The sequence below is a fragment of the Littorina saxatilis genome, linkage group LG1 (genome assembly GCF_037325665.1).
Source record: "Littorina saxatilis isolate snail1 linkage group LG1, US_GU_Lsax_2.0, whole genome shotgun sequence".
In the NCBI taxonomy this organism is placed as follows: Eukaryota; Metazoa; Mollusca; class Gastropoda; order Littorinimorpha; family Littorinidae; genus Littorina; species Littorina saxatilis.
In genome coordinates this window covers 77,655,028-77,681,220 of record NC_090245.1, presented here as the reverse complement: position 1 = coordinate 77,681,220, position 26,193 = coordinate 77,655,028, and the positions used below count along the sequence as shown (strand labels likewise).

Below are 26,193 nucleotides of genomic sequence, written 5' to 3'. Positions count from 1 at the left end.
TTAGACACCGATGGTGCCATATACCCTCACCCTACCCTTCCCTGGTTCAGCTTTGCGCGCTGCTGTTGTGTTGATTACATTCAGTATGCAATCTGCTTCGGGTTTTTTGTTTCATAGTTATCGTTTGTGTTAATACCTTTCTAATGATTTGCTTTATATCTTTCCTCTTTCTTTCTGCACGATTTTTTCCCTCACGCGCGCGCGTGCGTGGATGTGTGTGTGTGTGTGTGTGTGTGGGGGGTGTATGTGGGTGTGTGTGCGTGTGTCACTGTGTGTGTGTGTGTGTGAGATTGAGTGTGCGAGCCTGTCTGTCTGTCTGTCCGGCTCTCTCTGTGTCTCTCTGCCCCCCCCCCCTTCCCCTCTCTCTCTCTCTCTCTCTCTCTCTCTCTCTCTCTCTCTCTCTCTCTCTCTCTCTCTCTCTCTCTCTCTCTTTCTCTCCCATTTTTTTGTTTTCAGTTTCAAACTGTCTTGCACTGTCCTAAGTTGTTTTTGTCTTGTCTTTTTTTCTGAGGAGAAGAACGATAACTGGTCAAGTACATGTGTCTAAAATTCAATTGTGCTTTTACTTCATCCTTGAAAACGTTTGCTTCTTAAGACGGAAGTTCCTGTTTTAATTTCCATGATTTCTTTTTTGTTTGTTTCTTACTATTTCTTTTACGTTGGATTTCTGTGACGAAAGTTTCAGTGGTTGAAGGATTTTCTCAAGGCTTTACGGTTTATGTAACCCTAATAACGATCACGTCGGATCCGTTAGTTTCATGCGAGAGAAAATCAGAAATATCCAGATCATTAATCGGATTACATGTGAACATTTTTGTTGTTGTTGTTTTAATTTTTGTTTTTGTTTGTTTGTTTGTTTGTTTGTTTGTTTGTAAGTATGTTTGTAAGTTTGCTTGCTGTTTTGTTTGTTTGTTTGTTTGTTCGGGGTTTTTTCCATAAAAAATACATATATTGCTTTAAACCTTTCCTCTTTCTTAAGACATATGTCTCTTCCATATACACGGGAGACACGGTACTCTCTTGCACCTCACAACATCTTCGTACAGGTGTAACTAAACGTTAATTAGACCATGGCTATGAACAAGGAGTGTTCATTGATAATAAAACATGTAGTCCACATCAGCGTTCTGCACCCATTTGCGTGGGCTTTTGTTCTCATCACAACCGTCCCAGGTTTTGCCACCGAGCGCGAGTAGAACATCTTTTTCAACTTTCGGCTTCGATCAATGCATGCAGCGTCTATCGACCATCTCAGTACATGTAATTGCGTCCACATGAACGTTAACAACAAGCATTGTAAGGGAAGATAATTCAGCCTTTAGTTAGTTGCACATGTTTTGCTACAGGCGGCTTCAATAACAACCTTGCTCCATCCCCTCCCCTTCCCCTTCCCGACACAAAAGTGCATGTAACAACGATCGACCAACCTCAGCGGGTCGGAGTGAAAGTTAACAAGCCTTGCTCATTATTGTAATGGAAGCTAATTATTCAGCCTTTAATTAGTTGCAGATCTTTTACTATTGGCGGCCTTAATACCCCCCCCCCCCCACCCACCCACCCTCCCCCCCCCCCCCCTCAAGAGTGCATGCAACATCGATTAATCGTATGATGTGCAAGTTCGAATAAATCGTTTTATACGACTTGCTCGATCATTATTGTAAGGGAAGCCAATTCAGCTTATTATTTACATATCTTACCGGCGACTTCAATCCCGACCCCCTTTTGAATCACACGACTCCCGCTTCCCAATAGTACATGCCAACTCCGATCGATTATTTCTGATCGGGTTGGACCGGAGAACCGGTCAACGTTCACAGCAATCCTTACTCGTTATTGCAAGCGAAGATTATCCAACCTTTTGTTGCGAATCTATTGCAACCAGCGGCGTCCATCTCCAACAGATACCCCCCCCCCCCACCTCCCTTCTCATACCCCGTTCCCCCAGCTCCCTCTTTCCTCTCCAAAAGTGCATACAACAACGATCGACCATCTGATCAGTCGGGTTGAAGCGTTTACAAGCCTGGCCCATTATTGTAGGCAAAGACAGTTCAACCTTTAGCACGTGCACGCCGTCGGATCAGCCTACTTTTGTCAAGTAAGATTACCTCTTTAGAGCCTAGGGAGATTAGCTCTTTCCATTCGGAGCCTGATTAAAGGCAACGGTCCTACCCGTGTAAACGATTCGACTCACCGTCTCAGAACGGGTCAATCGTGTACGTTGACCACGGCATTCCTTTCACTTGGACGGATACCAAAAATCAACAGCTTGGGTGTCACTTTCTGTTCCGCGTTAAGATTTTGCTTTTATTTCAGTTCTTAACGGACACTGGTGGCAATAACTCATTTATAACATTTCTCTCTGCACAGAAAGCAGTCAGGATGTTGAATTTTTGGTATCAGTTTTTTCGAAGGACTGTGCCTTTAACTTAAGCTATCACCGTGAATAACTTTCTGATGTCAAGAACCTGCTGAATCCCTCTAAAAGCATTTATACAAGCGTCGATGCCTGAAAATGGAATAGACCAGCACACATCCTCAAACGGTTCAAGTTTAAAGGTACATTCCTTCTCGTGTCAGCGATCATGTCCAATATCACAGACCTGTCCAGGCCTTTGAGACCTTCCTTTCACCTTGACACAGACACACACACACACACACACACACACACACACACACACACACATACGCACACACACACACACACACACACACACACACACACACACGGCACACACACACACACGCGCGCGCACACGCACGCACGTGTGCACACACGCACGTGCGCTTGCACACACACGCACGCACACACACACACACGAACACATGCACACACACACACACACACACACACACGTACACACACGTACACACACACACACGCACGCACACACACACACACACACACACACACACACACACACACACACACACTACAGCCTGACTTTTGTTTTTTTACAGAACATGACATTTTTACTGAATCCATTTTCTCAAGTTGACACTGGTGCCAGTCAGTGACGACATGAATGCAAAAAAAATGTACCACTGAGCATAAAAAGTAGCCGGTCCTTTGTGTTCAAGTTGAAGGATGCTCTTATGCCATGTAAGAGTCTAACAAGTCGCGTAAGACGAAATTACTACATTTAGTCAAGCTGTGGAATTCACAGAATGAAACTGAACGCACTGCATTTTTTCACAATGACCGTAGTCCGCCGCTAGTGCAAAAGGCAGTGAAAGTGACGAGCCTGTTTAGCGCGGTAGCGGTTGCGCTGTGCTGCATAGCACGCGTTACTGTACCTCTCTTCGTTTTAACTTTCTGAGCGTGTTTTTAATCCAAACATATCATATCTATATGTTTTTGGAATCAGGAACCGACAAGGAATAAGATGAAATTGTTTTTAAAACGATTTCGGAAATTTATTTTTAATCATAATTTTTATATTTTTAATTTTCAGAGCTTGTTTTTAATCCGAATATAACATATTTATATGTTTTTTTGAATCAGAACATGATAAAGAATAAAATAAAAGTAATTTTGGATCGTTTTATAAAAAAAATGATTTTAATTATAATTTTCAGATTTTTAATGACCAAAGTCATAAATTAAATTTTAAGCCTCCATGCTGAAATGCAATACCGAAGTCTGGCCTTCGTCGAAGATTGCTTGGCCAAAATTTCAATCAATTTGATTAAAAAATGAAGGTGTGACAGTGCCGCCTCAACTTTTACATAAAGCCGGATATGACGTCATAAAAGACATTTATCGAAAAAAAGAAAAAAACGTCTGGGGATATCATACCCAGAAACTCTCATGTAAAATTTCATAAAGATCGGTCTAGTAGTTTACTCTGAATCGCTCTACACACACACACGCACACACACACACACACACACACACACACACACACACACATACACACACACACACACATACACACACACACACACACACACATACACCACGACCCTCGTCTCGATTCCCCCTCTATGTTAAAACATTTAGTCAAAACTTGACTAAATGTAAAAAGATCTATGGTGTTGCACAAGATGGTGTAGGCGGGAAGGAACGTATCTTTTAAACTATATGTAATGTAATGTTAGCTCTTTGGCGCCAGTCAGTCAACATCCTATGCAATGAACATATCGACCTTCTGTGGACGAGAGTGAGCAGCGGTGGATACCCTCTCGTTGAATGAAAACTTTCTACATATCGAAGTACCTCCAAACTGTATTTAATCTTGAAACAGCCGAGCAAACATTCAACTTGAAAAACGCCATAATAATCATTCTCTGTTTGACCACTGATTAATGAGAACTCAGTCAAGGCTTTCTGAATCTACAATGGCTCCGCAGTTAGTATTCATCTCAGAATCCACTATACCACGTTTGGTTATGTACGTGTGCCTTGCGAATACTTCCCCTGCCATTCTTTTGTCTAAAAAGCCACCATTGGATTTTACGAAATTGATTTATCACAACAACAAATCCCACGGCGCATAAAGAGCACCCGGGCTGTTCATTGTTGGTATGTGACCAAATGGATGGTATTGTCTTATCCCATGTAAATGCCTTACGAGATATGAGATGATGACCCGAACTGGGCTCACGAGGGGTGCGCAGGGAGCAAATCTTAAGTGCTGTTCACATGGCAGACGTGCAACCAACTTTTCCCCAACTTTAGTCGTTTGAAAATCTTTCCCGAGTCGTCGAGGCCAAGTCGGCGAAAAGTCTGCCATGTGAACAGCCACAGCGATTTAGGTACGATTTAGGCCAGATTCAGCAGCAACTGATTGGTTAACTCTAGCCAACCCACGCTAATGTAGTTACATCCCTTCTCCGAAAAACAACGAAGACGACCGGACAATCCCGAATGGTACAGTCAACTACTTTGCGCGTTTGTGCTGTTCACATGGGCAGAAAGTTGGGGGAGAGTTGGTTGCAAGTCTGCCATGTGAACAGCACTTTACGATTTATCTGCAAAAAAGATCACCTGCTGCAACAATTGCACTGAACCTCCACTGACACATGTTAACATTCCAACAACTATACTGAGTGCAAGACCTTATCCATCATATGGGACAAGCGCTCCAGATGCCATAGATAGAACAGTCATAAATAAAAACTTGATCATGACGTTATAGGCCTACTGAACAAATAAACTCACCGTTGCACAGTAAAAACCTTCTGTTAATTACCCTACAAAAAGCAAGTGAACTTGGCTTCATTTACAAACGCCAGCAAATTCCTGCAAAGTGCAGCAAATTGACAAACTCACATTGATTTGCAAACTGTGATCCTGCAATGGCGGAAAGCCATAATTTTTATCGTTCTTATCATGCCTTACGCATACGCATCAGACCCACGCTATTTTTTTGCCAGTGAACTGAATTAACTCTTTTGCACCCACCAGCTGCCCCTCCCGAGTGCATAATCGACCCCTTGAGGCCCGTTGTCGAAAGTTTACTAGCTTTGCTCCTGTGCATGTGATAACAAAGGCATGCATCCACACACGCCCTGAGAAAACACGCGGCCACTGTTTCTTTTACAGGGTCGAGTTTGCACAGCTGATCTAAATATTAAAAACAATGATTTTGAGATCAGTGGTTCGCACACATAAAGGGAAACGTACATTTTGAAGTCAGCGGTCTAACTTCTACCTTTGCGCATTATCAATAATATTTTCGTAATCGGCCACTGCTACCGCGTAGGGCGTTAAGCCTCATTTTCATCATCTTACTTATGCAAAACAAAGACAATTTTAATGTTTCAAATTGAACAATTGTTCAGCTTGGTGTAACAGCACTTTTGAGAAACGGGCAGTGACGCCACGGACACTTGTTTTGCAGAGGTTTCTTGACCCCCCCCCCCCTCCCCCCCCACCCCCCCTCCCCCAGCCAAATCAACTTCCCGATTAAAAAAGATTCTTGCTGCAATGTAAATTGTACACATTAGCCTACACCTTTAAGATAAGTTCACATGTCATTTGGGGTTTGGGTCTGAGAAAAAAGAGCCAAAGAAAAACAAGTCTCAGCCAGGCAAGCTAGCGTAAACGACCATCTCAAAAGAGGGGACGGATCTATTCCAACTTATAGCTCTCAGAGGTAGTCTACGATCACATGAGTTTTGGCATCTTCTGCTGTTTGATGGATGTGTATGCCCGCGTCTAGTCTGGAGGCTAGTTTGCTTTTCAAATGTTTAATCGATTTTCGGAAGGCTTCAAAACTTGTTATCAGCTTTTTGAAGGAAAGTCTTCCAAAGTGTCAATCATGGGACTGTGGCGCGTAACTTCTCTTTTTCCTCGTGACTGTTCTTTAAGTCAAATAGCCCTCGAATTCTACTGCAGCGTGAGTGTGGGCAGCTGACTCGACCTATAGTTTTCATTTTAACCGAAGCATAGTGAAACGCCCGTTTGCTTGAGCTAAGTAGGAACAGTGAACAGTAGGTTCCACATTTCAGGTATCTCGCTTTTTGTGCATGCAAAAGTTACCAACGGGCCGAATGGGAGCCAACGACTGGGTCGAAAAGACGATTTTTCGGAAATAACTCCGTCGCCGGTTTGTATTGGTTGTGGAAGAGTGAATACCCTTGCTAACATCTCTGACAAACAATCACAAGAAGAGCCAATCACTAGCGAGAGATGTGTCGGAAACACATGGGCAGGAGCACGTGTTTCCGAAACACCCCTCGCAAATGATTGGCCACTCCAATATTTGTCAGAGCTTCAGTTTGGCAAGGGTATTCACTCTTCAACAACCCATACAACCCCGCAGACGGAGTTATTTTCGGAATTCGTCTATTGGTTGAAATTAAGGTTGGTTTGTGATGTCAAACAATACCGACCCCGTGTCTGGCTCCCACCCCGCAGTTGGTAACTTCCTCGTGCACATCCACACTGGTGCCTTGTCTCTCCAGCACAACTCATAGGCTCACGCCCGGCCCTCCCGCCTCACCTAACCCCCTCCCCACCCGCCCCGCCTATCCTGCCTTGCAGTCAAAACTGTGTGAGTTACGACACCGCCCGTACAAGTTTCAACACCGAAGAGGAACACTTTCCCGCACACGCACACACATACACACACATCAACATCCCCACCGAGAGTGCACAAATCGACCTCCCGAGGCCACTCAGGGGACGTCGGCAGGTTTCGACTACTGTTCGGGGAATGTCCACCCTCTAGCACCGGACGCACGACGGTGGCCGTTTAATTAAAAGCAGCATTTCATTAACAGCAGCCGAATGCTGAGTGAAATTTCATTCCCTTATCGATTGCATGGGGAGTATGTTTCGAGGTGTGGATTGCCGCTGGTTTGTATTGTGTCCACTCCCATGAAATTAGCCGCCGTGGCGGTTCAGTGTCGGAAGCCAGAAGCCGGGGAAAAGACGTGTCAAACGGTGTGTTGGGAGTGGGATCAATTAGGTTGATTTTTGTGAGATTTCCTTACGTGATTTTCTGTTTTGGGGTGGGTTTTTTTCTGTATTAGTTTAGTGGCCCGGAATTTCTTTCTTTACGAGGTTGTTTTCCTGTTCAGTATTTTTCGTCACGCTTACAAGATAATTGCCTATGTCATTTTTTGATGTTTTGCACCTTCTTTGGTTTTTGAACAATCTGCCTATTTCATTTTAGTTATAAGTTGCTAACTGCCTATCTCGAGCGGTGACAGCTGGATAAACGTGAGATAAAGAGCTAACAGCAACATTTTCAATCAGCAAAACTGCATAACAACCCACAAAGAGCTTTTGAATACCTCCACATTCTCAAAACAAGTCTTCCTGTATCATTAAGAAACAAGAAATTCCTCCGATAGGAACTACACCCCCGTCAAAGGGAAATAACCTTCTCAGTTGGTGGCAGTGAGAATGGTTATTTCCCTTTGACCAACGGGGGTGTCCGTCTATACCAGGCCTTGTATAATTTTAATCCACCAATAACTCCCTAACCGTGTGTTTGACTGGTCCCAATTTTTGTAAGGACCGTCTCAGGAATGTATAGAACCTGTTCACCAAGTTTGGTGACGATCGGTCCGTTCATTCTTGAGATCTACTTGCGAACACAAACACATCGAGTGAAACCTATACACACCCCTATACCGGGGGTGTAAAAATGACTAACTCAAGAAACGAGATCGGCAGTTTTGCTTACGTTACCGTGGCAATGGTCTGAGAGTTTGTACTCTCTAACACATGACAGATACCCTTCCAGTAGCTTCCCCTGTAGTTTCACTACAGAAATGCCCAACACTGAGACAGGTATTTTTATACGGAGGTTGTGTGTGTGTGTGTGTGTGTGTGTATGTGTGTTGTGGTTGCAGGTTACTTTCAATTTGGTGTAGTAGTCCCCACATCTACTTGGAGGAAGGGGATGGGAGTGGGGTTATTTGCCAGAACTAGTTATGAAACAGCTAAGGCTTTTAAATTTGTATAAAAGTGCCGCACAAAGGCTAAGAAACATTCCTATTTCTTTTTACTGTATCTGCAAATGCAAATCTTCACTGTCGTTGTTGAAGAGTTGCAGTCGCGAAAATCTTAAAGTTTTAATTATGGATTGCCGTGCGTATCTGAGCGAAGGTAAGGTAAGGAAATTTCACATTCTGCTGTGAGGTTTTCCTCAGAGAACTTTGAGTTGGATTCTTTTTGGGAAAGAGAGCTGCTTTTGTGTGTGTGTGTGTGTGTGTGTGTGTGTGTGTGTGTGTGTGTGTGTGTGTGTGTGTGTGTGTGTGTGTGTGTGTGTGTGTGTGTGTGTGTACGTGTGTGTGTGTATGTGTGTGTGGGGGGGGGGCATGGGGCATGTCTGTCTTAATTGACATGCGATGAGTACATCATGGGGATTTAATGTAGATGTAATACATCAGTTGATAAATGTACCCCGTGGAATACACTCATTCAGATCAGGTATATAGCGCAGATCGAGAGACCATAGGCCAACATTCCAGAATCACTGGGCGAGGCATAGGTAATAGTGGAATGAGAAAAGCCCCAAACGGCCTGAACGTGTTGTCTATCGATCGCGTACGCTTTGGTCTGTATTGCAGTATGGACCTTTTCATGTCTTTCTTTTTAGTTTTGACTAAATGTTTTCAGATGGACTGAGAATCGAGACGAGGGTGGTGGTGTATGTGCGTGCGTGTTTGTGTGTGTGTCTGTGTGTGTAGAACGATTCCGAGAAAACTACTGGACCGATGTTCATGAAACTTCACATGAGAGTTTCTGGGTATATTATCTCCAGATTTATTTTCATTTTTTCGATAAATGTCTTTGATGACGTGATATCCGGCTTTTTGTGAAAGGTGAGGCAGCACTGTCACGCCCTCATTTTTTGATTAAATTGATTTACATGTTGGTCAAGCAATCTTCGACGAAGCCCGGATTATGGGATTGCATATCAGCGTCGAAGCTTAATAATTAATTAAGGAGTTTGGTCATTAAAAATCTCAACATTCTAATTAACATAAAAATTGTAGTAATCCATCGATCCAAAAATAATGTCATCTCATTTTGTAATCATTTCCTGATTCCAAAAACATACAGATATGTAATAGTTGGATTAAAAACAGCCTCAGAAAGTTCAAAAGAATACAGAAAAACGCGGCGTTTTCTTTTTAAAGCGTTGTACGCCAAATGTACCACCCTATACTCACTTGTCACTTTCTGCACGGGCTGCCCTGTGAGGCGCTATGACCTACTTCGCTATACCACACCGTGGCCCCTCCCTCGAGAATCTGATCCACCTCAGTTAGTACGGCACTTTTAATCTACTTAAAAAGTGAAAAATGTGGTGGGTTACTCCCATGAAACCCATTTGTAGAAAAAAAACTATCAGCATGATTTGCAAAAAAATACAGAAGAAGATGCACAACAGTTTTGACTTGCAAGTGGCACAACAGTCATTACCATTTATTGCCCTGTACGTCTGTGCGGCCCCTGATTTCGTTCTAACTTTCGGGGAAAAACGGAAATGTCTTACTTGTGTGGCCAATACCTTCTTGGTTATTTATCAATTCATCATAATTATTATATACGTTGAAAGTGCAGCCTATTTCGATTTAATTGATTACTCTGGCAATGAATTACGTAAAGGGGTTGTGGGAGAAAAAAGCAAGAAAACAACCCCAACCCATTGGAAACCTGGGTACGTGCACGTGCCACCAAATGTGCCATACACGTGCCACCAACGAAAATCAGAAGGTACATGCAATCTCGATACTGACTGTATTCCTTTCTAAATGGGTAACAAAAAAAAAAGCCTACTCTCCAAGTGGGATCAGATGGACTTTAGCACAAACAGACAAAATGTCGTTTGGTGTTCAAATCCAATAAGTGTAATGCCGTATGATAGATGTGTGTGTGTATATATATATATATATATCTATATCTTATATCTTATATATATATATATATATATACGACTAGTGTCTGTGTGTCTGTGTGTGTGTCTGTCTGTGCGCGATGCACGGCCAAAGTTCTCGATGGATCTGCTTCAAATTTGATGGGCTTATTCAGAGAGACCCCGGACACAACCTCATCGATGAGATATTTCAACACGTGCTCTCAGCGCGCAGCGCTGAACCGATTTTGGTTCCACCTCAGCTATTTTGGTTCCACCTCAGCTACCCGGGCCCCCATACCGACACACCATAGCCGCTACACCACATCACAACGCCAAAGTTCTCGGTGGATCTTTTTCAAATTTGGACACCGTATTCAGCTACACCCCGGACACAATATCATCGATGAGATATTTCAACACGTGCTCTCAGCGCGCAGCGCTGAACTGATTTGGGTTTTTGTGTTCATTTCACCATTATAAGTAACTCTTCCTTATCTTCTCCAGTGTTTGGCGTTTATCTCCCTTCCTTCGTGTGGCTTTCCCGTTCAGTTGTAAGTTACTACTATTTTTAGAATGTCACTGCGCTGTCCACTGCGCTGAGCGTCTTCGGATATTCCCGGCGTTCTGTTACTGTTACTATTTTTAGAAGGTCAACGCAGTGTACAGAACGTAAATTGGACCCGTAAATTATCCTCACTGTAAAAGTGCAAAGGTCGAATCCATTTATAGCCACGCGAAAAATACACTGTCATCTATCTCTCTATAGATACGGCTTCTCTGTGTTTGTGTGTGTGTGTGTGTGTTTGTGTGTGTGTCTCTATGTGAGCAACACCTGTGCATTGTTCAGTTCTGTTTGTGATGTGGTCTGGCGGCTTTTGTGTAATTTTATGTACTGGCCTTCCTTTGAGAAGCCATAACTTGCTCAGTCCTGTTTGAGTGGAGTTCGCCTCCACAGGTGATTAACACGGTTACATTCGTCGACAAGGATGTTACTCGATATGGTCAGGAATGGCATTATGGCCACTGAATCATTTTCGTGCTGTTCCCATTCCACGAATCTGGGAGGGACCTAAGCTTGGCGGGTCCATTGTTCGGACCCGGCGAAGCCGGCGTACGGCTCTAAGTACTTCTTCCCGGCGAAGCCGGCTACCCGGCGAAGCGGGTATTCATTCTAGTATATATATATACGACTAGTGTCTGTCTGTCTGTTCGCGATGCACGGCCAAAGTTCTCGATGGATCTGTTTCAAATTTGGTGGGCATATTCAGGTACACCCGGGACACAACCTGGTCGATGAGATATTTCAACACGTGCTCTCAGCGCGCAGCGCTGTGCGCGCTGAACCGATTTGTTGTTGTTGTTGTCTGGATCCACTACCAGTGACTCTTCCTTATCTTCTCCAGTGTTTTCAGCCGCGATTATCTCCCTTCCTCCGTGTGGCGTCAATCCATATTCCCGTTACTACGTTAAAGCCGGGTCCCAGGCGCAGCCTGGTATTCGGCTCTACTTCTTCCCGGCGAAGCCGGTAATCATCTAGTATATATATATATACGACTTGTGTCTGTCTGTCTGTGTGTGTGTGTGTGTGTCCGCGATGCCAAGCCAAAGTTCTCGGTGGATCTTTTTCAAATTTGGAGACCGTATTCAGCTACACCCCGGACACAACCTCATCGATGAGATATTTCAACACGTGCTCTCAGCGCGCAGCGCTGAACCGATTTTGGTTTTTCGCGCGCAGCGCTGAGCCGATTTTGGTTTTTCTCTTGATCCATTCCCAGTAACTCTTCCTTATCTTCTCCAGTGTTTTCAGCCGCGTTTGTCTCCCTTCCTCCGTGCGGTGCGCCGGCCGGGTCCCCGGCGCAGCCGGGTATTCGGCTCAACTTCTTCCCGGCGCAGCCGTACCCGGCGAAGCGGGTATTCATCTAGTATATATATATATATATATATATATATGTGTGTGTGTGTGTGTGTGTGTGTGTGTGTGTGTGTGTACGTGTTTGTACGTGTGTGTGTGTGTATTCGTTTGCTTATGTTTGCTTGTATCCCCGGCGCAGCCGGGTATTCGGCTCAACTTCTTCCCGGCGCAGCCGTACCCGGCGAAGCGGGTATTCATCTGGTATATATATATATATATATATATATATGTGTGTGTGTGTGTGTGTGTGTGTGTGTGTGTGTGTACGTGTTTGTACGTGTGTGTGTGTGTATTCGTTTGTGTATGTTTGCTGGTATGTGTGTGTGTTTGTGGAGGGATGGGTCGTTTGAGGCAGGTCTTATTTGTCATCTTTCTTCTTTTTCTGAAAATTCCGTAATGATTGTGTGTGTGTGTGTTTGTTGACACTCATTCAAACTCTGACTGGCAGCAATTAGAAGCAATGAAGCCTCGGCACTGTATGTCCGAAGGCTGTTTTGGTAGTTAAAGATACATCCCTTCTTGTGTAAGCGAACATGTAGGGGAAAGTCCCCAAATGTCGAACAGGTGACTAATACCAAACACTGAGCTGATTTCTCGAAAACAAGAGGTGATTGCTCAAAGTTGACTGCACGAGGTGATAGAGTATCGTCCCTTATTATCCTGTACGAAAAATTATGGCCTCGAAAGGCTGCACAAGAAAACGATGAGTGATTTTAGGATTGTATGACCCTCAAAGCTATTTTCGACCGACAGAAGACTAATCATAGCATGAATTAGAGTTGCTTTTTGTGAAAAATTATGGTTGAAATAAACAGTGTGATCTATCTGCTAGCCAAATATATCTGTTGCAAAGCATTCGTCTTAATCGTGCCTGAGCACCATGTGGTTTTAAAACTGTTAGGTAGATTTCAATTACCGAACACCCCTGTGGTTCAAATACCGAACTATATAGAAGCTGACATTATCATGTCAAGTCCCTACACACGTAAACTTGAAGTGTCGCTGGAACAAGCAAATCAAAGTCAAACACAGAGAACAGAGAGAAACAGAAAGCTAAAAACAAGAGGGCTAGAAATGTCAGTCATCAACAGGAAGCTAACTGGTTCTGTTTTTTTGTGCCGAGAATACACCTGTGAGGACATGATGTGTTTGATGTGCTCAAAATGGGTACATGTGGATTGTGCTGGAATAACAGAAAGCCAAAGAGAGTACTTTTGCGCTGTTTGTCAGTCAAAGTAACATTGGTTTGAGCTGTTTGGATGTTGAACCTCTTTGTTCGGATTTAGGTAACAGGTGTTGTAATTCCGAACATATTTTAGATTTTTTTAAATTAAGATAACTTTTTTTTATGTTGATTTCTTTCCACAAAAAGTGGTATGAATGTTGCTGATTATTTTCTTTATTACAATTCACATTCACAAACGGTCTTTCTTCTGTTGCCGTTTTGAGAAAATGGCAGATTTTCTTAAGTGTTCGGTATTTGGGGACTTTCTCTTACATCATTATAGATGTGCACACGATTTTAACTTGAATAACAGAGCACCCTTGGACTTGGACACATACCATTGTTTATCGTCATCGTCATTGCATTGTTCAGGTTCTCACCTACCCAATAAACAGCAACCACAACGGCGATGTAACAATTGTAAAAACCGGTAACACTTGAGTGAAGGCTCTTATCACTGCAAGTCGTTATAGTTTCAACAGCTATATATACCAAAGGACTTAAGACGAAAGGTTAATTATTAGATCAAAAATAGCCTATATATACTATCACATGTTAGTGTGTCGTAAAGTTTTACATCGATCGATAGCTCTGTGCGGGTGCTTCATACTCATGGTGATTTAGTACTTAAAAAGTGAAGGTTGTCGGCAGAAATGAAAAGAGACGCAGACGCAGACGCAGATAGTTTATTCAATAGGCCATAGCCCCTTATGAAGGGGTGTGAACAAACGGTTCACATTGCATATAAATTAAACTCAACAGGTGCACACAAAAAAGGTACAACATAATAATCGCACAACACATACATTACACGGCATTTAACTAGGAGGTTACAACATCTCTTAATTTAAAGGCTTTATACAAATACAGGGATACATTTCGGACAACAGTTTCTTGAGGTGATGCTAAAAGCAAGCTGAGTCGGAAAATGCTGAGTAAAAAAAAAATGAAAAGAGAGAGAGAGAGAGAGAGAGAGAGAGAGAGAGAGAGAGAGAGAGAGAGAGAGAGAGAGAGAGAGAGAGAGAGAGAGAGAGAGAGAGGGAGAGAGAAAGAGAGAGAAAGAGAGACTCGAGAGAGAGAGACTCGAGAGAGAGAGAGACTCGAGAGAGAGAGAGAGAGAGAGAGAGAGGAGAGAGGAGAGAAAGAGAGAGAGAGAGAGAGAGAGAGAGCAAACGTCTATATCTATTACATTAATATTAACATTGTATTTCATGATTTGATATCCACTATTCCACTGTTTCAAATAACATCTGTTATAAATTTGGTCTTTATTTTATTGTTAAAACGTTTTAGTTGAAATTCGAACTGAATTCAGTATTGCAGCCTAGTGCCTATGCGAAGCTTACCGCAAAAAGTCAAGGGCTATACTCATTACATGCATATTAACTTTGAGACTTGTCGAAATGTGACTGAGTGTGTCACAGGTGTGGGGAGAATGATGCGATTCAAGGATATAATAGCAGTCACAATCGTAAACATCAAGTGGGGAAATGTAAACAGGTGCCGGCTGCTGCAAGCGATGATATATATATGGAGAGAATATTCAGCTGATGCTGTAATTTTCACGCTGGATTCCTTTTTATGTTATTTCAATTTATTTGTGTTGGTTTGTTTTGTCTCGTTTTTCTGGCTGGATGTGCCGCGTTAATTGATTCGGAAGGTTTTCTGTTTGTAATGCCGGGATTCAGTGGCAGGTGGCACGCCCATTGAAAATGGGATATTTTGCTAATTGACCAACTTAGAGCCGGAACAAAATTTAATGTAAGTAACTGTGACTTGTCAGAGACTCAACTGACACAAGAAGGCCGTCTGTGTGTCCGCTATTTCTATTGTTAACTTCGTTCCGTGCGTTTCGCCGCTTTTCTATTGCCTCTAGTCTTTCACAATACCGATCTTCACCCTGTTGGACTTTTGTAGTGGCCGGAATGCATGACTGAATATATACTACTGTCACACGACTAACTCGTAATAGCGGGTACCGTAGCCCGGTTGAGCAACTGTTGTCACAGGCCCACCCCGCCACTGAGTTCACGGCTGAGCCACGGTGCGGCCGCTTGGCCGTTTGAAACTGAATTTCTGTCTTCACAACGTGTAGCATTAGGGGTTGTAAAATATCCTTAGCGGATTATGACTTTATTCAGTTATTCTGCAGAAACTTGAAGACAAATTCTGGAGAAACTTGACCCGTTCTTTTCTGCAGCATTTCTGCATAATGTCATCTTTTCAGTGCCGAAGCAGCGGTTTTTTTCTGCAGCAAAACATTTTACTGCAGTAAAATTGAAATCAAGAATGCTGCAGTAAAACGGTGCTGTTGTTTTACTGCAGAAAACCTGTTTACAATTTTTCTGCAGCATTTTGTACTGGCTCTTGGCGGATTATGACATTATTCAGTTATTCTGGAGAAAAACCGAAATGCTGGAGAAAAAAACTGTCTTTTCTGCAGCATTTCTGCATAATCTCATCTTTCGCCGAAGCAACGTTTTTTTACTGCAGTAAAACAGTTTTTCTGAAGCATAATGTTTACTTGGTTTTCTGCAGCATTATTGCGATTAACTTTTTCTTCAGAATAGTCTGTGACAGTTTTTCTGAAGAAAAACGAACGACCTTGTAAAGTAGCGTTTGTATTCGTCGCCCCCTGGGATAGTATAATAGTTTGTTTCGCAGTGTACCAATCAGAAGGCGTGTAGCATAAGGGAATTATATTCAACTTCACAATGGCGGCCGAACGTGAACAATTTCTGAAGCAAATCGAACACGAAGTGGACTACTGCGTTCGTCTGGGAAAATGTGACAATGTTGCTGACAGGTGCCATTGTTTAATTTGAAACTTTGAACTTCCGGCGGAAAGGAAGTCAGACAGACAAAATACACTCGTGTCACGCACAACTATTGGTAATCAGTTCTGGATGAGTCCAGCATCTCTCGACAGAGGGAGACTCGCGTACTCCAACATTATAATGAGCCAGTACAAAATGCTGCAGAAAAAGTGTCAACAGGTTTTCTGCAGTTTTGAAACAACAGCACCGTTTTACTGCAGCATTCTTGATTTCAATTTTACTGCAGTAAAATGTTTTGCTCCAGAAAAACCCGTTGCTTCGGCGAAAGATGACATGCAGAAATGCTGCAGAAAAGACAGTTTTTCTCCAGCATTTATGTTTTTCTGCAGAATAACTGAATAATGCCAAAATGCTGAAGAAAAAGTGTAAACAGTTTTTCTCCAGTAAAACAACATCACCGTTTTACTGCAGCATTCTTGATTTCAATTTCAAGTACTGCAGAAAAAAACGTTGCTCTCGCGAAAGATGACATTATGCAGAAATGCTGCAGAAACAAACAGTTTTTCTCCAGCATTTCTGTTTTTCTGCAGAATAACTGAATAAAGTCATAATCCGCTAAGGATAGTAAAACTCATTCAGTCCCTGCATTTTCACGATAGTCCCGTCCCGCGAAATTTAAGTATTTGAAGTTTTTCATATCATTATTATCATTATCATTATTAGTATTATTATTATCATCATCATTATTATTATCCAATATAAGTACAAGTGCGCGTGGCGTAAAAACTCAGTTCCGGCGGGTAAAAAAACCTGAAACTGATCACCTCAAAACGTACGGGTACCGCGCGGCCGCTGCGGATAGGACAGAGCAGTTTCAGTGCGTAATCCCGGCAGACACATGCCTGCGCGGTAGAAGCCAGCGTTCCTTGTTGTAGTACAATCATACAAACATGTGCAAGCACCTTCCGATGGCTGGATCACCGTGATCATAGACCAAATAGGATAAATGGTCTATGCCGTGATCGATCAACTCAAATCAGATTTGCGTGTTCGCCAGAGATACAGTGAATGGACGCAGCGTGTCATGAATATTGATGAGGTGTTATGATTAGTCCGACGTCACACAAGATGGCCGCCGGGACTGGCTGCGAACGATTGCCGCTTCCGAGTGCCACTGTTTGCCAGTAACCACAGAAGCTTTCAGCATGTAAACTCATCGTTGCGAAGTGTGTTGCAGACATGTCACTGCCGAATCGTTTTGGAGTACCAATGCTAGAGTGAAATATGTCCTTGTTGTGTGTTTGTGGTAAGTGGATGGTGTCTAAATTCCCGCGACGATTGTCGTCTGCTTTCTTCTGTGACTGTGAATCTGTGCTGTGCTTCTGATCTGGAACCGTGGCTGGATGGGTCCACTCGTACTATTCGTTTTACTACTCGTCGCTTTCTCCCCATTTATCAAATATCTCAACAAGCATTTGTTCGATCTTTCTTGTTGACGAATAGCTTGTTTTAGACTACGACTTTTTACATATAAACTTGACACAAACGACGTCTTATACGGCTCTGTTTTGTTTCTGTTGCAGTGAAGAAAGCTCGACTGGCTGGCCCTCCAGGTAAGCAGTTTTTAAATATTCCTTCTTTTTATTTTTTAACGTTTATGGTGTTAATTATACACAGGGGAAACTTCTTTCTTTCTTTTTTTACCAGAGAGAATATGTGGGTCAGACCGCTGTGGTCAGACTACACATGTGTCAATAGGATTCCAATGTATTTCAGCCGAGCTGAGTTCCAGAGTATCAGTGCTGCTATTGATCAATAGCAGCTTAACAGAGGGAGACTTCTCTCTGCGTCTAGTAGCACTGTTGTGTGGAATTCAGTTTTGGGAATTTCTTTTGTTTTTTTGTGACTTTCTAGAATTGTACTACCCCCTACTGCCCATATATGATATAGCTCCCCTCACCCCTAAACCCAAGCTAAAAAAACCTAGCTGCTTCCTTGCAGGTCAATAGACCTTTTCGGTATCTGAGCAACTCTCGCGAGACACGCTCGTTGTTATGCTTCAAACATCGCGAGAACTTCGAACCTTGGCTTGTGCAACTCGCACGAGATCGCTGTACCGCATGCTTTGCTATGCTCTGAAGTTTGCGAGAGATTACGAGAGCTTGGAATACCGATAGGATTTTTTAGAGCTCTGTATAATAGTAATTCTCTTGTTAAGACTGTTTCTCCAAAGAAAGATTAGGAATACAATTTATTTTTAGTTGAATTTTACACATTTGGAATATATATTATAAACTTTTATAGCACATGTATCTGAACTGCACTAGAGGTGTGAGTGTGTTGCACGTACTCTATCCGGTGATTGAATATAAAGGCTGTCATTCGTAAAGCAGAGAGATATATATCCCTTCTTCTTGTTTTTTAAGCATGCTGGATATCAGGTCATTGCATTATACAAGACTGTCATTCATATAGCGGTGAAATATCCTTTTTTTTAAGCGTGCTGGATATTAGTGCATTGCATAATTAAAGAGTAAGACTGTCAGTGTCATTCATATAGCGGAGAAGCATCCCTATTTTTAAGCGTGCTGGCAGTTTGTCAATGTCAGGCTGTATAGCCCGTACTTGGATCATATGAAATATGACGACAGACGTAAGTCGGGACTCATAAAGCAGGAGAGTGAATAAAATAATTGTTCTCTGATTAAAATTTATTTTATAAGTTAGCATAGTTAAGAAGTTTTATTAAACAAATTATTGCAGGGTAATCTAATTTACAGTCCAGCGAATGTCTCTTGAACTTAATTTGTGAGGTCTATATTTGCCATAAAACCTTCCCATTATATGGTTCCTTGAATAATAGGCCTTTGAGTGTGCACTCAGTTAAAATTTAAATATATACCACAACAGATGAGTTCCCTTGGTGTGGTAAGAACACTTCTGAGTCAGATCATATCCACAGACATGTATGTGAAGTTAGGTAAGAAGGCAGCTAGCTGTGTATCGTACATGTGGCAGCAAGTACTATCTCGCAGTCGTGTAGATCAATGGACCTCAGGTAAATTTGAGGATTCAGATAAGCCCCCTTCCCCCCTACAGCCCCGGTTCAACTCAAACTCCTCCCAAAATAGTAACTTAATCCATGAAAGATTGATTTCAATCCCTGCCCAGGTTGCTTCAGTGCATACACACCAAAAAGTGCAGTTTGTCACGCATACATGTATGCATACTCCCGTGTTAAGAGCTGCACGTCGTGATCGCTCTATTTTAAAAAGCCTCTGTCCGTCACAATTTTGACAGCTTATAACTCTAGTGTTTATCATCCAATTTGCCTGAAGTTTGGCATGACATATGCCATACCTTATAAGTTATAAGTTATTTATGGCCTATTTGTGGAAACGCTTGATAATCTCTGGCGTTATAATCGAAAGAAAGCGCACTTGACTGCCTAATCGCTTAGCGCCGCTATCTGTTTGTGACCGATGTGCAGCGCTATAATCAGGAGAGACATAGTGGTTACAGCGCTTGTCTCTTACTCTGGCGGAAGGGGTTCAACTCCCACTTGAGGCGATATATTTCTTTTCCCTGCTTTACAGTCCACTGGGGTTTTGTGTGTGGTTTGTATGAGCTTTTTTTTTATGTATGGATGTGGTTTTTTTTTGTTTATTTTATTTATTTATTTATATATATATATATATATATATTTGAACTATAAAGCGCTTGAAGATGTTGTTGGGATTCGATAGAGCTGGGTGAGGTCTTCTGACACAAACATTTTTTGCTGCCAGGACACTTTAAGGTTTAGCATCCAGGTCCAACTGACCTATTGTCTTTTGTGTCTTGGAACAACACTGACTCTACATTTGCAGTGCCAATGGTAGGTCTAGTATTCAATCAAGCTTTATATTTTAATGTTTGGTTCGACTTCAGAAAAGGTGTTCAGTTGTTGCAGTTGCTGTAAATCTTGATTGTACAGTTTATAGGTGCTATTTCACAGTGATCATTATATTGAGGTTGCAGTACTTGGTTTGAATAATATATATATATAGAGAGAAAAATATCACATGCACCAGATACCAGAAGAAACCATTCTTTGAGATGCATGCTTTTCTAGGCCCGTTTGCACTTGACTTTTCTCTTACAGTGATTTAAGATTCTACACCCCACCCCCAAGGAATAGGGGGGAAAAGAGAGAGAAACAAGAGGCGAAGCCTTCAAGGCTCACGTAAGAAATCGACAAACAGTAACACAAACTCAATCACTCCGTCACACATACACACACACAGTAAGCAATGTATAGGTGACACAGTGCAAGAGTGCGAGACACTAGATCTAGATCTGTCTGTCTGTCTGTAGCCTACTTACGGGGACACGACTGCCAGATGGCCAGATCGACACTGCGCTTTCGACAGCGCTTCCTCGAGCAGACACTGGAAACACGCTGTGCAGATTTAAGATTATACTGTTGGAAATCTCTTTTGGTATCTTCTTTATCTATTTTTCTGGAGCTACGAAACCGAACAATGTGAAATCGTCTTCTCCGAATCGGCGAACTGCAGCTCGGTGATAACTGTATCTATACCACAATCCTTCACGCGATCTGACCTAACCTTGACCCCTGACCTGGTCTACATACCACACACGACACAAACCAGTCAGCTGTTTTTACCCCTCCCCCCCTCCCCTCCCCCCCCCCCCCCCCCAAACAACAACCCCATCACCCGTTTTCTTTGGATACACACTTTAACTACATACGTGCCGACAAAATGTTGATCATTGCTTCAATACTTTGAAGCTGTTGCTTGAATAATAACCAGGTAAAATTAGTATTTCGGTGTTCAGTCAAATGTTAAAGTTTCTACCACAGACATACATACATACATACCCACGCACGCACGCACGCATGCACAGACAGACAAAAGTTAGCATCGCATAGGCTACACTTACGTGAGCCAAAAAGACAAGAATCAATGAGAATATCAGACCTAAAACTAAAGAAGCAGGTCATTTGAAAAGAATATGTTCAACTGGACAAGTGAGGAGTTACAAAAGTTATGTGCTTGTGTTGCCTCAGAAGGTTCATCATCTCAGGGAAAAACCAGAAGTGTAGAAAAGAGATAGTTCAAGCAATGCTGCAGGGCAGTTTCTATCTGATTGTTCAAAGGTGAACGAAGAGTGATTCAGAGTATATGAATGTTTCCTTCCACATGCAGCCTGGTCCCCAATCACATCTAAATAGCTGGACCTCATTAATATTATATCATCACCACCCACGCCCCCACTGGTAGCCAAGATGAATGGATGGGTTATACAGTGGAACCTATCTTTGGAACCTCGAGAATTTGTGTTCCTAACTTCTGTCGACTTACATCATCATCGATTTTAAGATTCCCTCCTTTTTATTAATTTTAAGACTCGATTTTCTCAGATTTTTTTAGGTTTTGACAGGGGGTTCCACTGTACTGGGATTGTTATGTCCAGGACAGCTGTCTCTCTGCCAACTGACCATTTGAGTATTGTTATTAATTATGTTAATTGTTAATGTTATCTTGGCGTGACTGAGAATAGAGTGGTGTATGGGCAGAGTCCACCCCAGGGATTCTCTGTAGCCTCTGCAGCGATCAGGGACATCATATATATATATGTCATTCCTGAAGCGCCCAGATGTGTACCTAGATATGGTGGCCATGCCTTTGGTTCATATCTGCAGGGAGGCAAGTCGAGTGATCATACCCACCAGATCATAGATGTATTTCTGCACAACAAATATCAAATTAAGGATGTACTCGGCATCCCAAATTTATATTAAATTAAGAATGTATTCGACATTAATATTGGATGAAATGATGGTCATTATACCCACGGTACCACGGCAGCGTCAGTGATCATGCCTGCCATTCAGTAGATTTCTGCAGTGTATACGGTGTTGTATAGATATAGATAGCTCAAACAAGTCTGGACTGTGTTTTTACTCAGGCCGTCATTCTGAGCTCAGGGATTTAGGCAGCATTCGTTTCAGCGTTCACATCAGATTCAGTAGCACAGGCACATGACGAGGGGGGAATTCTCCTGCGTTTTAAATATTATTCTAATTCTAAATATAAGAAGACAGGAGGAAAGCTCTCCTACCGCCCCAACCACCCAGTGCCATGTGCTATGTGTCCTTGGTCCATGCCAGCAGGGCAGCGACAGTAATCATATATCCGTCAGCCAACTTCTGCACCAGAGATCAAAATAGTCGTGTGTCCCCAGCCAGTTCCTCTCTGCACACCCCGATGATCAGATAAGATAAAGTGCGTGTAGTCGTGCTCACAGTCCATTGTCATTGAGCAGCATGACTGAACTCAGCAGCCCTCAGTGGTGTCGGTCTGCAGAAACCGTACCCTTATGTCCTTAGCCCTCAGTCCATCTCTGATCAGATAAAGTAGTCGTGCTCACAGTCCATTGAGCACCCTGACTGAGTTGAGTGTCCCGGTGAAAGGTGCGGCAGTGGTCATTCCTTTCAAGTCTGCTCCATGGTAGCGAGCAGATAGTGTATTGATCCATTGCTGTGGGACTTCCAGCCTTGGATTGTGACGGCTCTGCCTGTCCGTCTATCGCCCTCCGTGTCTGGCTGCATGCCTGCTATTCTTCCCCGAAGGCCCGTGATCACCGTCCAAGGTTGCGTCAGTCAGTGTGTCCTGCGCTGTGTCGGATGGGCCCTATTGGCCTATATGATTGCAGTTCGCTTGCGCTAAGAGACGGACACAAAGAGGTGGTGTTCTTAGGTTGTTTTACGTTTGTTTGCTTTTTGTACGTGTATGTAAATGTGTGTGTGTGACCCCCCCCCCCCCCCCCTGAGCCATCCAAGTAAGTCATTGGAAAGACACGTACGCACACACACACATATATATATTATATAAACACACACATCAGAGATGGCCAAATCTCACATTTTTCACTCCCCAACTGGCACACGAGTAACCGTCAAGAAAGTTACTAGCCCGTCTTTGGCCGATACAGTTCATGCACCTGCAGTGTTTACATGGCTTTGGAACTCAATACTGTACTACAACAGCAAATGTTGCAGTTGACCAGAATTTTCACTGGCCAGGCGGTTTTTACTTGTCAGGGAGATTTTTTACTCGCCACTGGCGATTGGCTGGGCGATTTGACAATCTCTGCATGCACACATACACACAGGTTTGCAAGTTTGCACGTTTTAACACTGAACAACAAAGCTGTGTTTTCCCCGACTTCATGGAACCCCCCCCCCCGTTTTTTGCACTTTGCCTTGAAAGTCTCAGTAGAGTAATAACGAGTGACAATCACACCAAAAGGAGACACAGATATTGCAGTTGGTTTTTGTACAGTAGAACGAGCTGTTGCATATGCTTTTACAAAACAATTAGCCCTAATGTTAGAATGTGCAACAAATTAATTGCCAAACACGCTACATATACTGTTACATGTACTAATTAGTCTAAAGTTGAAATCCTTATGTCACGATAATTTCCTGATGTGATTAATTGAAAAATAATAGGATCAGCATGACAGTTATTCATATATTCTGAACTAGAGGAATACCCGGCTTCGCCGAGGTGAATCGCGAGACAGAGACAGACAGCGTGGCGGTTCACCACAATCACCTTTGAAGGCGAAGTCCTCTCAAACGGGATTGAGAATTTTAGAGCTTATTTTTAAGCCCTATATTATCTGTTATGGCTTCTCAAATGCCAGAACATACAGACAGATAATGATGATAAAATCGTTTATTTAACGTCACTCTGTAAAAACATTGGCGACATTTGTCTTAGATTAAGAACACACACAGGCACGCACACAAACTTTCCCTTTATGTACAGTGGTTCACCACCCTCCCGCCCCCCGCACACTCTCGCTCATCCAATTAAAAAGTGTGTTAAGAGATACTTGGATAGACAGACAAAAGCAGCCAGACCCCATCACAAACAGAACTCTACAATCCACAGGTGTTGCCTCCACACACACACACACACACACACACACAGAAGCCGTATATATCTATCTATATATATATATATATAAATATATAGAGATAGATGACAGTGGATTTTTCGATAAATAGATTCGACCTTTGCACTTTTACAGTGAGGACAACTTACGGGTACATGCAAGGAAAGCCCACAACTTCTAAGGCGAACAACTCTGCAGAGTCTGCTGTGAAGGGCGACGGTAGTCTCCCTGTCACACTCGACCCCCTTTGAATGAACTTTGTCCCCAAAGTTCCGAACCATGGACCCGCCAAGCTTAGGTCCCTCCCAGGTGGAATGGGAACAGCACGAAAATGATTCAGTGGCCTGAACATTTCATGTCGAGTCCCATCGCTGTCGACGACGCCAAATGTAACCGAGTGCCGAAACACCACAATCACCTACCAAAAGAGAACAAAGGAGAAAGATCATTGGTAGGGGGGAGGGGGGGGGGCGGTGCGGTGGGGAAGCGGGGGTAAAATGGCAGGTTGAGCGCGATCGAGATGAATAGAACAAATATTCTACTTAATGGTACACGCATTTTTACCTGCATTGTCCCCTCTTCAAACCCCCCTTTGAGTTCCAAATCAGAGAACACAGAGCTACAAAGTGTCTTTATCTCGTCTACAGTTGGCTGAAGAGACAATGCATTGACTCGGTCACAATAGGGAAGGTTTGTCTTGATTCTGTACATGTATTATTCAGCGGAGCACGGATTATTCTTTGCACAGAGCCAATGTGTCTTTGTTCAACGCAATTAGTTGATGGCGAACGTTGCATTGAATTTATCGAACTGCAGACGGTTTTGGTTTTTTTTACCGTATTTGTATGCAGTCCAAAGCAGATTTGCACAATTTTTCATCCCAGCGTTCTTTTAACGGTGTTGAACACAACACAGGAACAACGAGCTTTAAGATTATGGTGGGTTTTTTTTCTTTCGATTATGACACAGTAATGAGTACTGTTGCAAGAGAAAGATATTCTTTTAAATAAATCTGGAACTTGTTTTCAGATTAAAAAAAAAAGAAGGGCGTTTAAATTTTCACATGATCGGTCAGATTTCCCTTTCCCCCCAAAATGTGACGAATGCTCTCACCCCATCCTCCTCTCCTCCTTCCCCGCCACCTGTTTATGTGTGGGCAGAAATAAATAGATTAAGCTCTGGGGTTAAACATTGTCGGAGTGAATATGAAGTGCAGACACACACCAAGCTAGTATGGATGAGAAAAACATAGCCAAGCAGCAGATGGTGTCCTTCGTGTTTCTCTCCGCGCGTCCAAAGCCAGTCGATACACAAGAGGGGAGGGGGGGGGGGGGGCTAAAAATGCACGGTTTATATCATAGTTCGGTGCAAACAGACCTTTCGTGGGGGGCTTTTGTGGCACTTGCAATGTAGTTTGTTCTTGATTAATCTCTAGGGCCCACCCAGACCGAATCGATGGGTGCAACAATAGAGCCACTCTGCCGTGTGAAAAGTTGACCGCAACATTCTGACATTCTTCGGCTATAACCAAGTGCTGCAGCAGACAGAAAAAGCATCTGAAAGAAGACGTTGTGAATTGGGTGTCTGACAACGTTACAATATTGTCCTGGATTCGTGTCCCGAAGCGAAAGTTTGATTTCGACAAGATCGTGGCCATGGGTTTTTCCTGGAGATTTCTTCTTCCATCTTACTGTTATGCTGACCTTTTTTTTACCCGAGTAATCAGTGTAGACCTTTTCTTTAACTCCATAAGAAGCTGTGACTCTTTGCCCCCGCTCTCGTGTGTGTGTGTGTGTGTGTGTGAGAAAGACAATGTCAGGCATGGGAATTGTCCGCTAAATCACAGATTTCCGCGAAAAGAAAATTACGTTTCAGCGAAAATAAAAGATTGTCCGCGGCAAAAAACCGGTAAATTAAATTAAATGTATACTATTGTCTCTCTATCCATTATTTGCTTACACGAGAACTATCAAAATATTG

General features: G+C 42.8%; 1 protein-coding gene across 1 annotated transcript in view; it reads left to right on the top strand.

The window, feature by feature from the left end:
- Positions 1 to 17,376: 17,376 nt before the first annotated feature.
- The window catches only part of LOC138980246 (protein unc-13 homolog B-like), a 155,747-nt gene continuing 146,930 nt past the window's right edge, over positions 17,377 to 26,193 (top strand). Inside the window, exons 1-2 of the mRNA XM_070353096.1 lie at positions 17,377 to 17,545; positions 17,823 to 17,852. Coding sequence (XP_070209197.1) covers positions 17,524 to 17,545; positions 17,823 to 17,852 — 52 coding nt within the window. The 5' untranslated portion in view covers positions 17,377 to 17,523. The remainder of the gene's footprint in view (positions 17,546 to 17,822; positions 17,853 to 26,193) is intronic.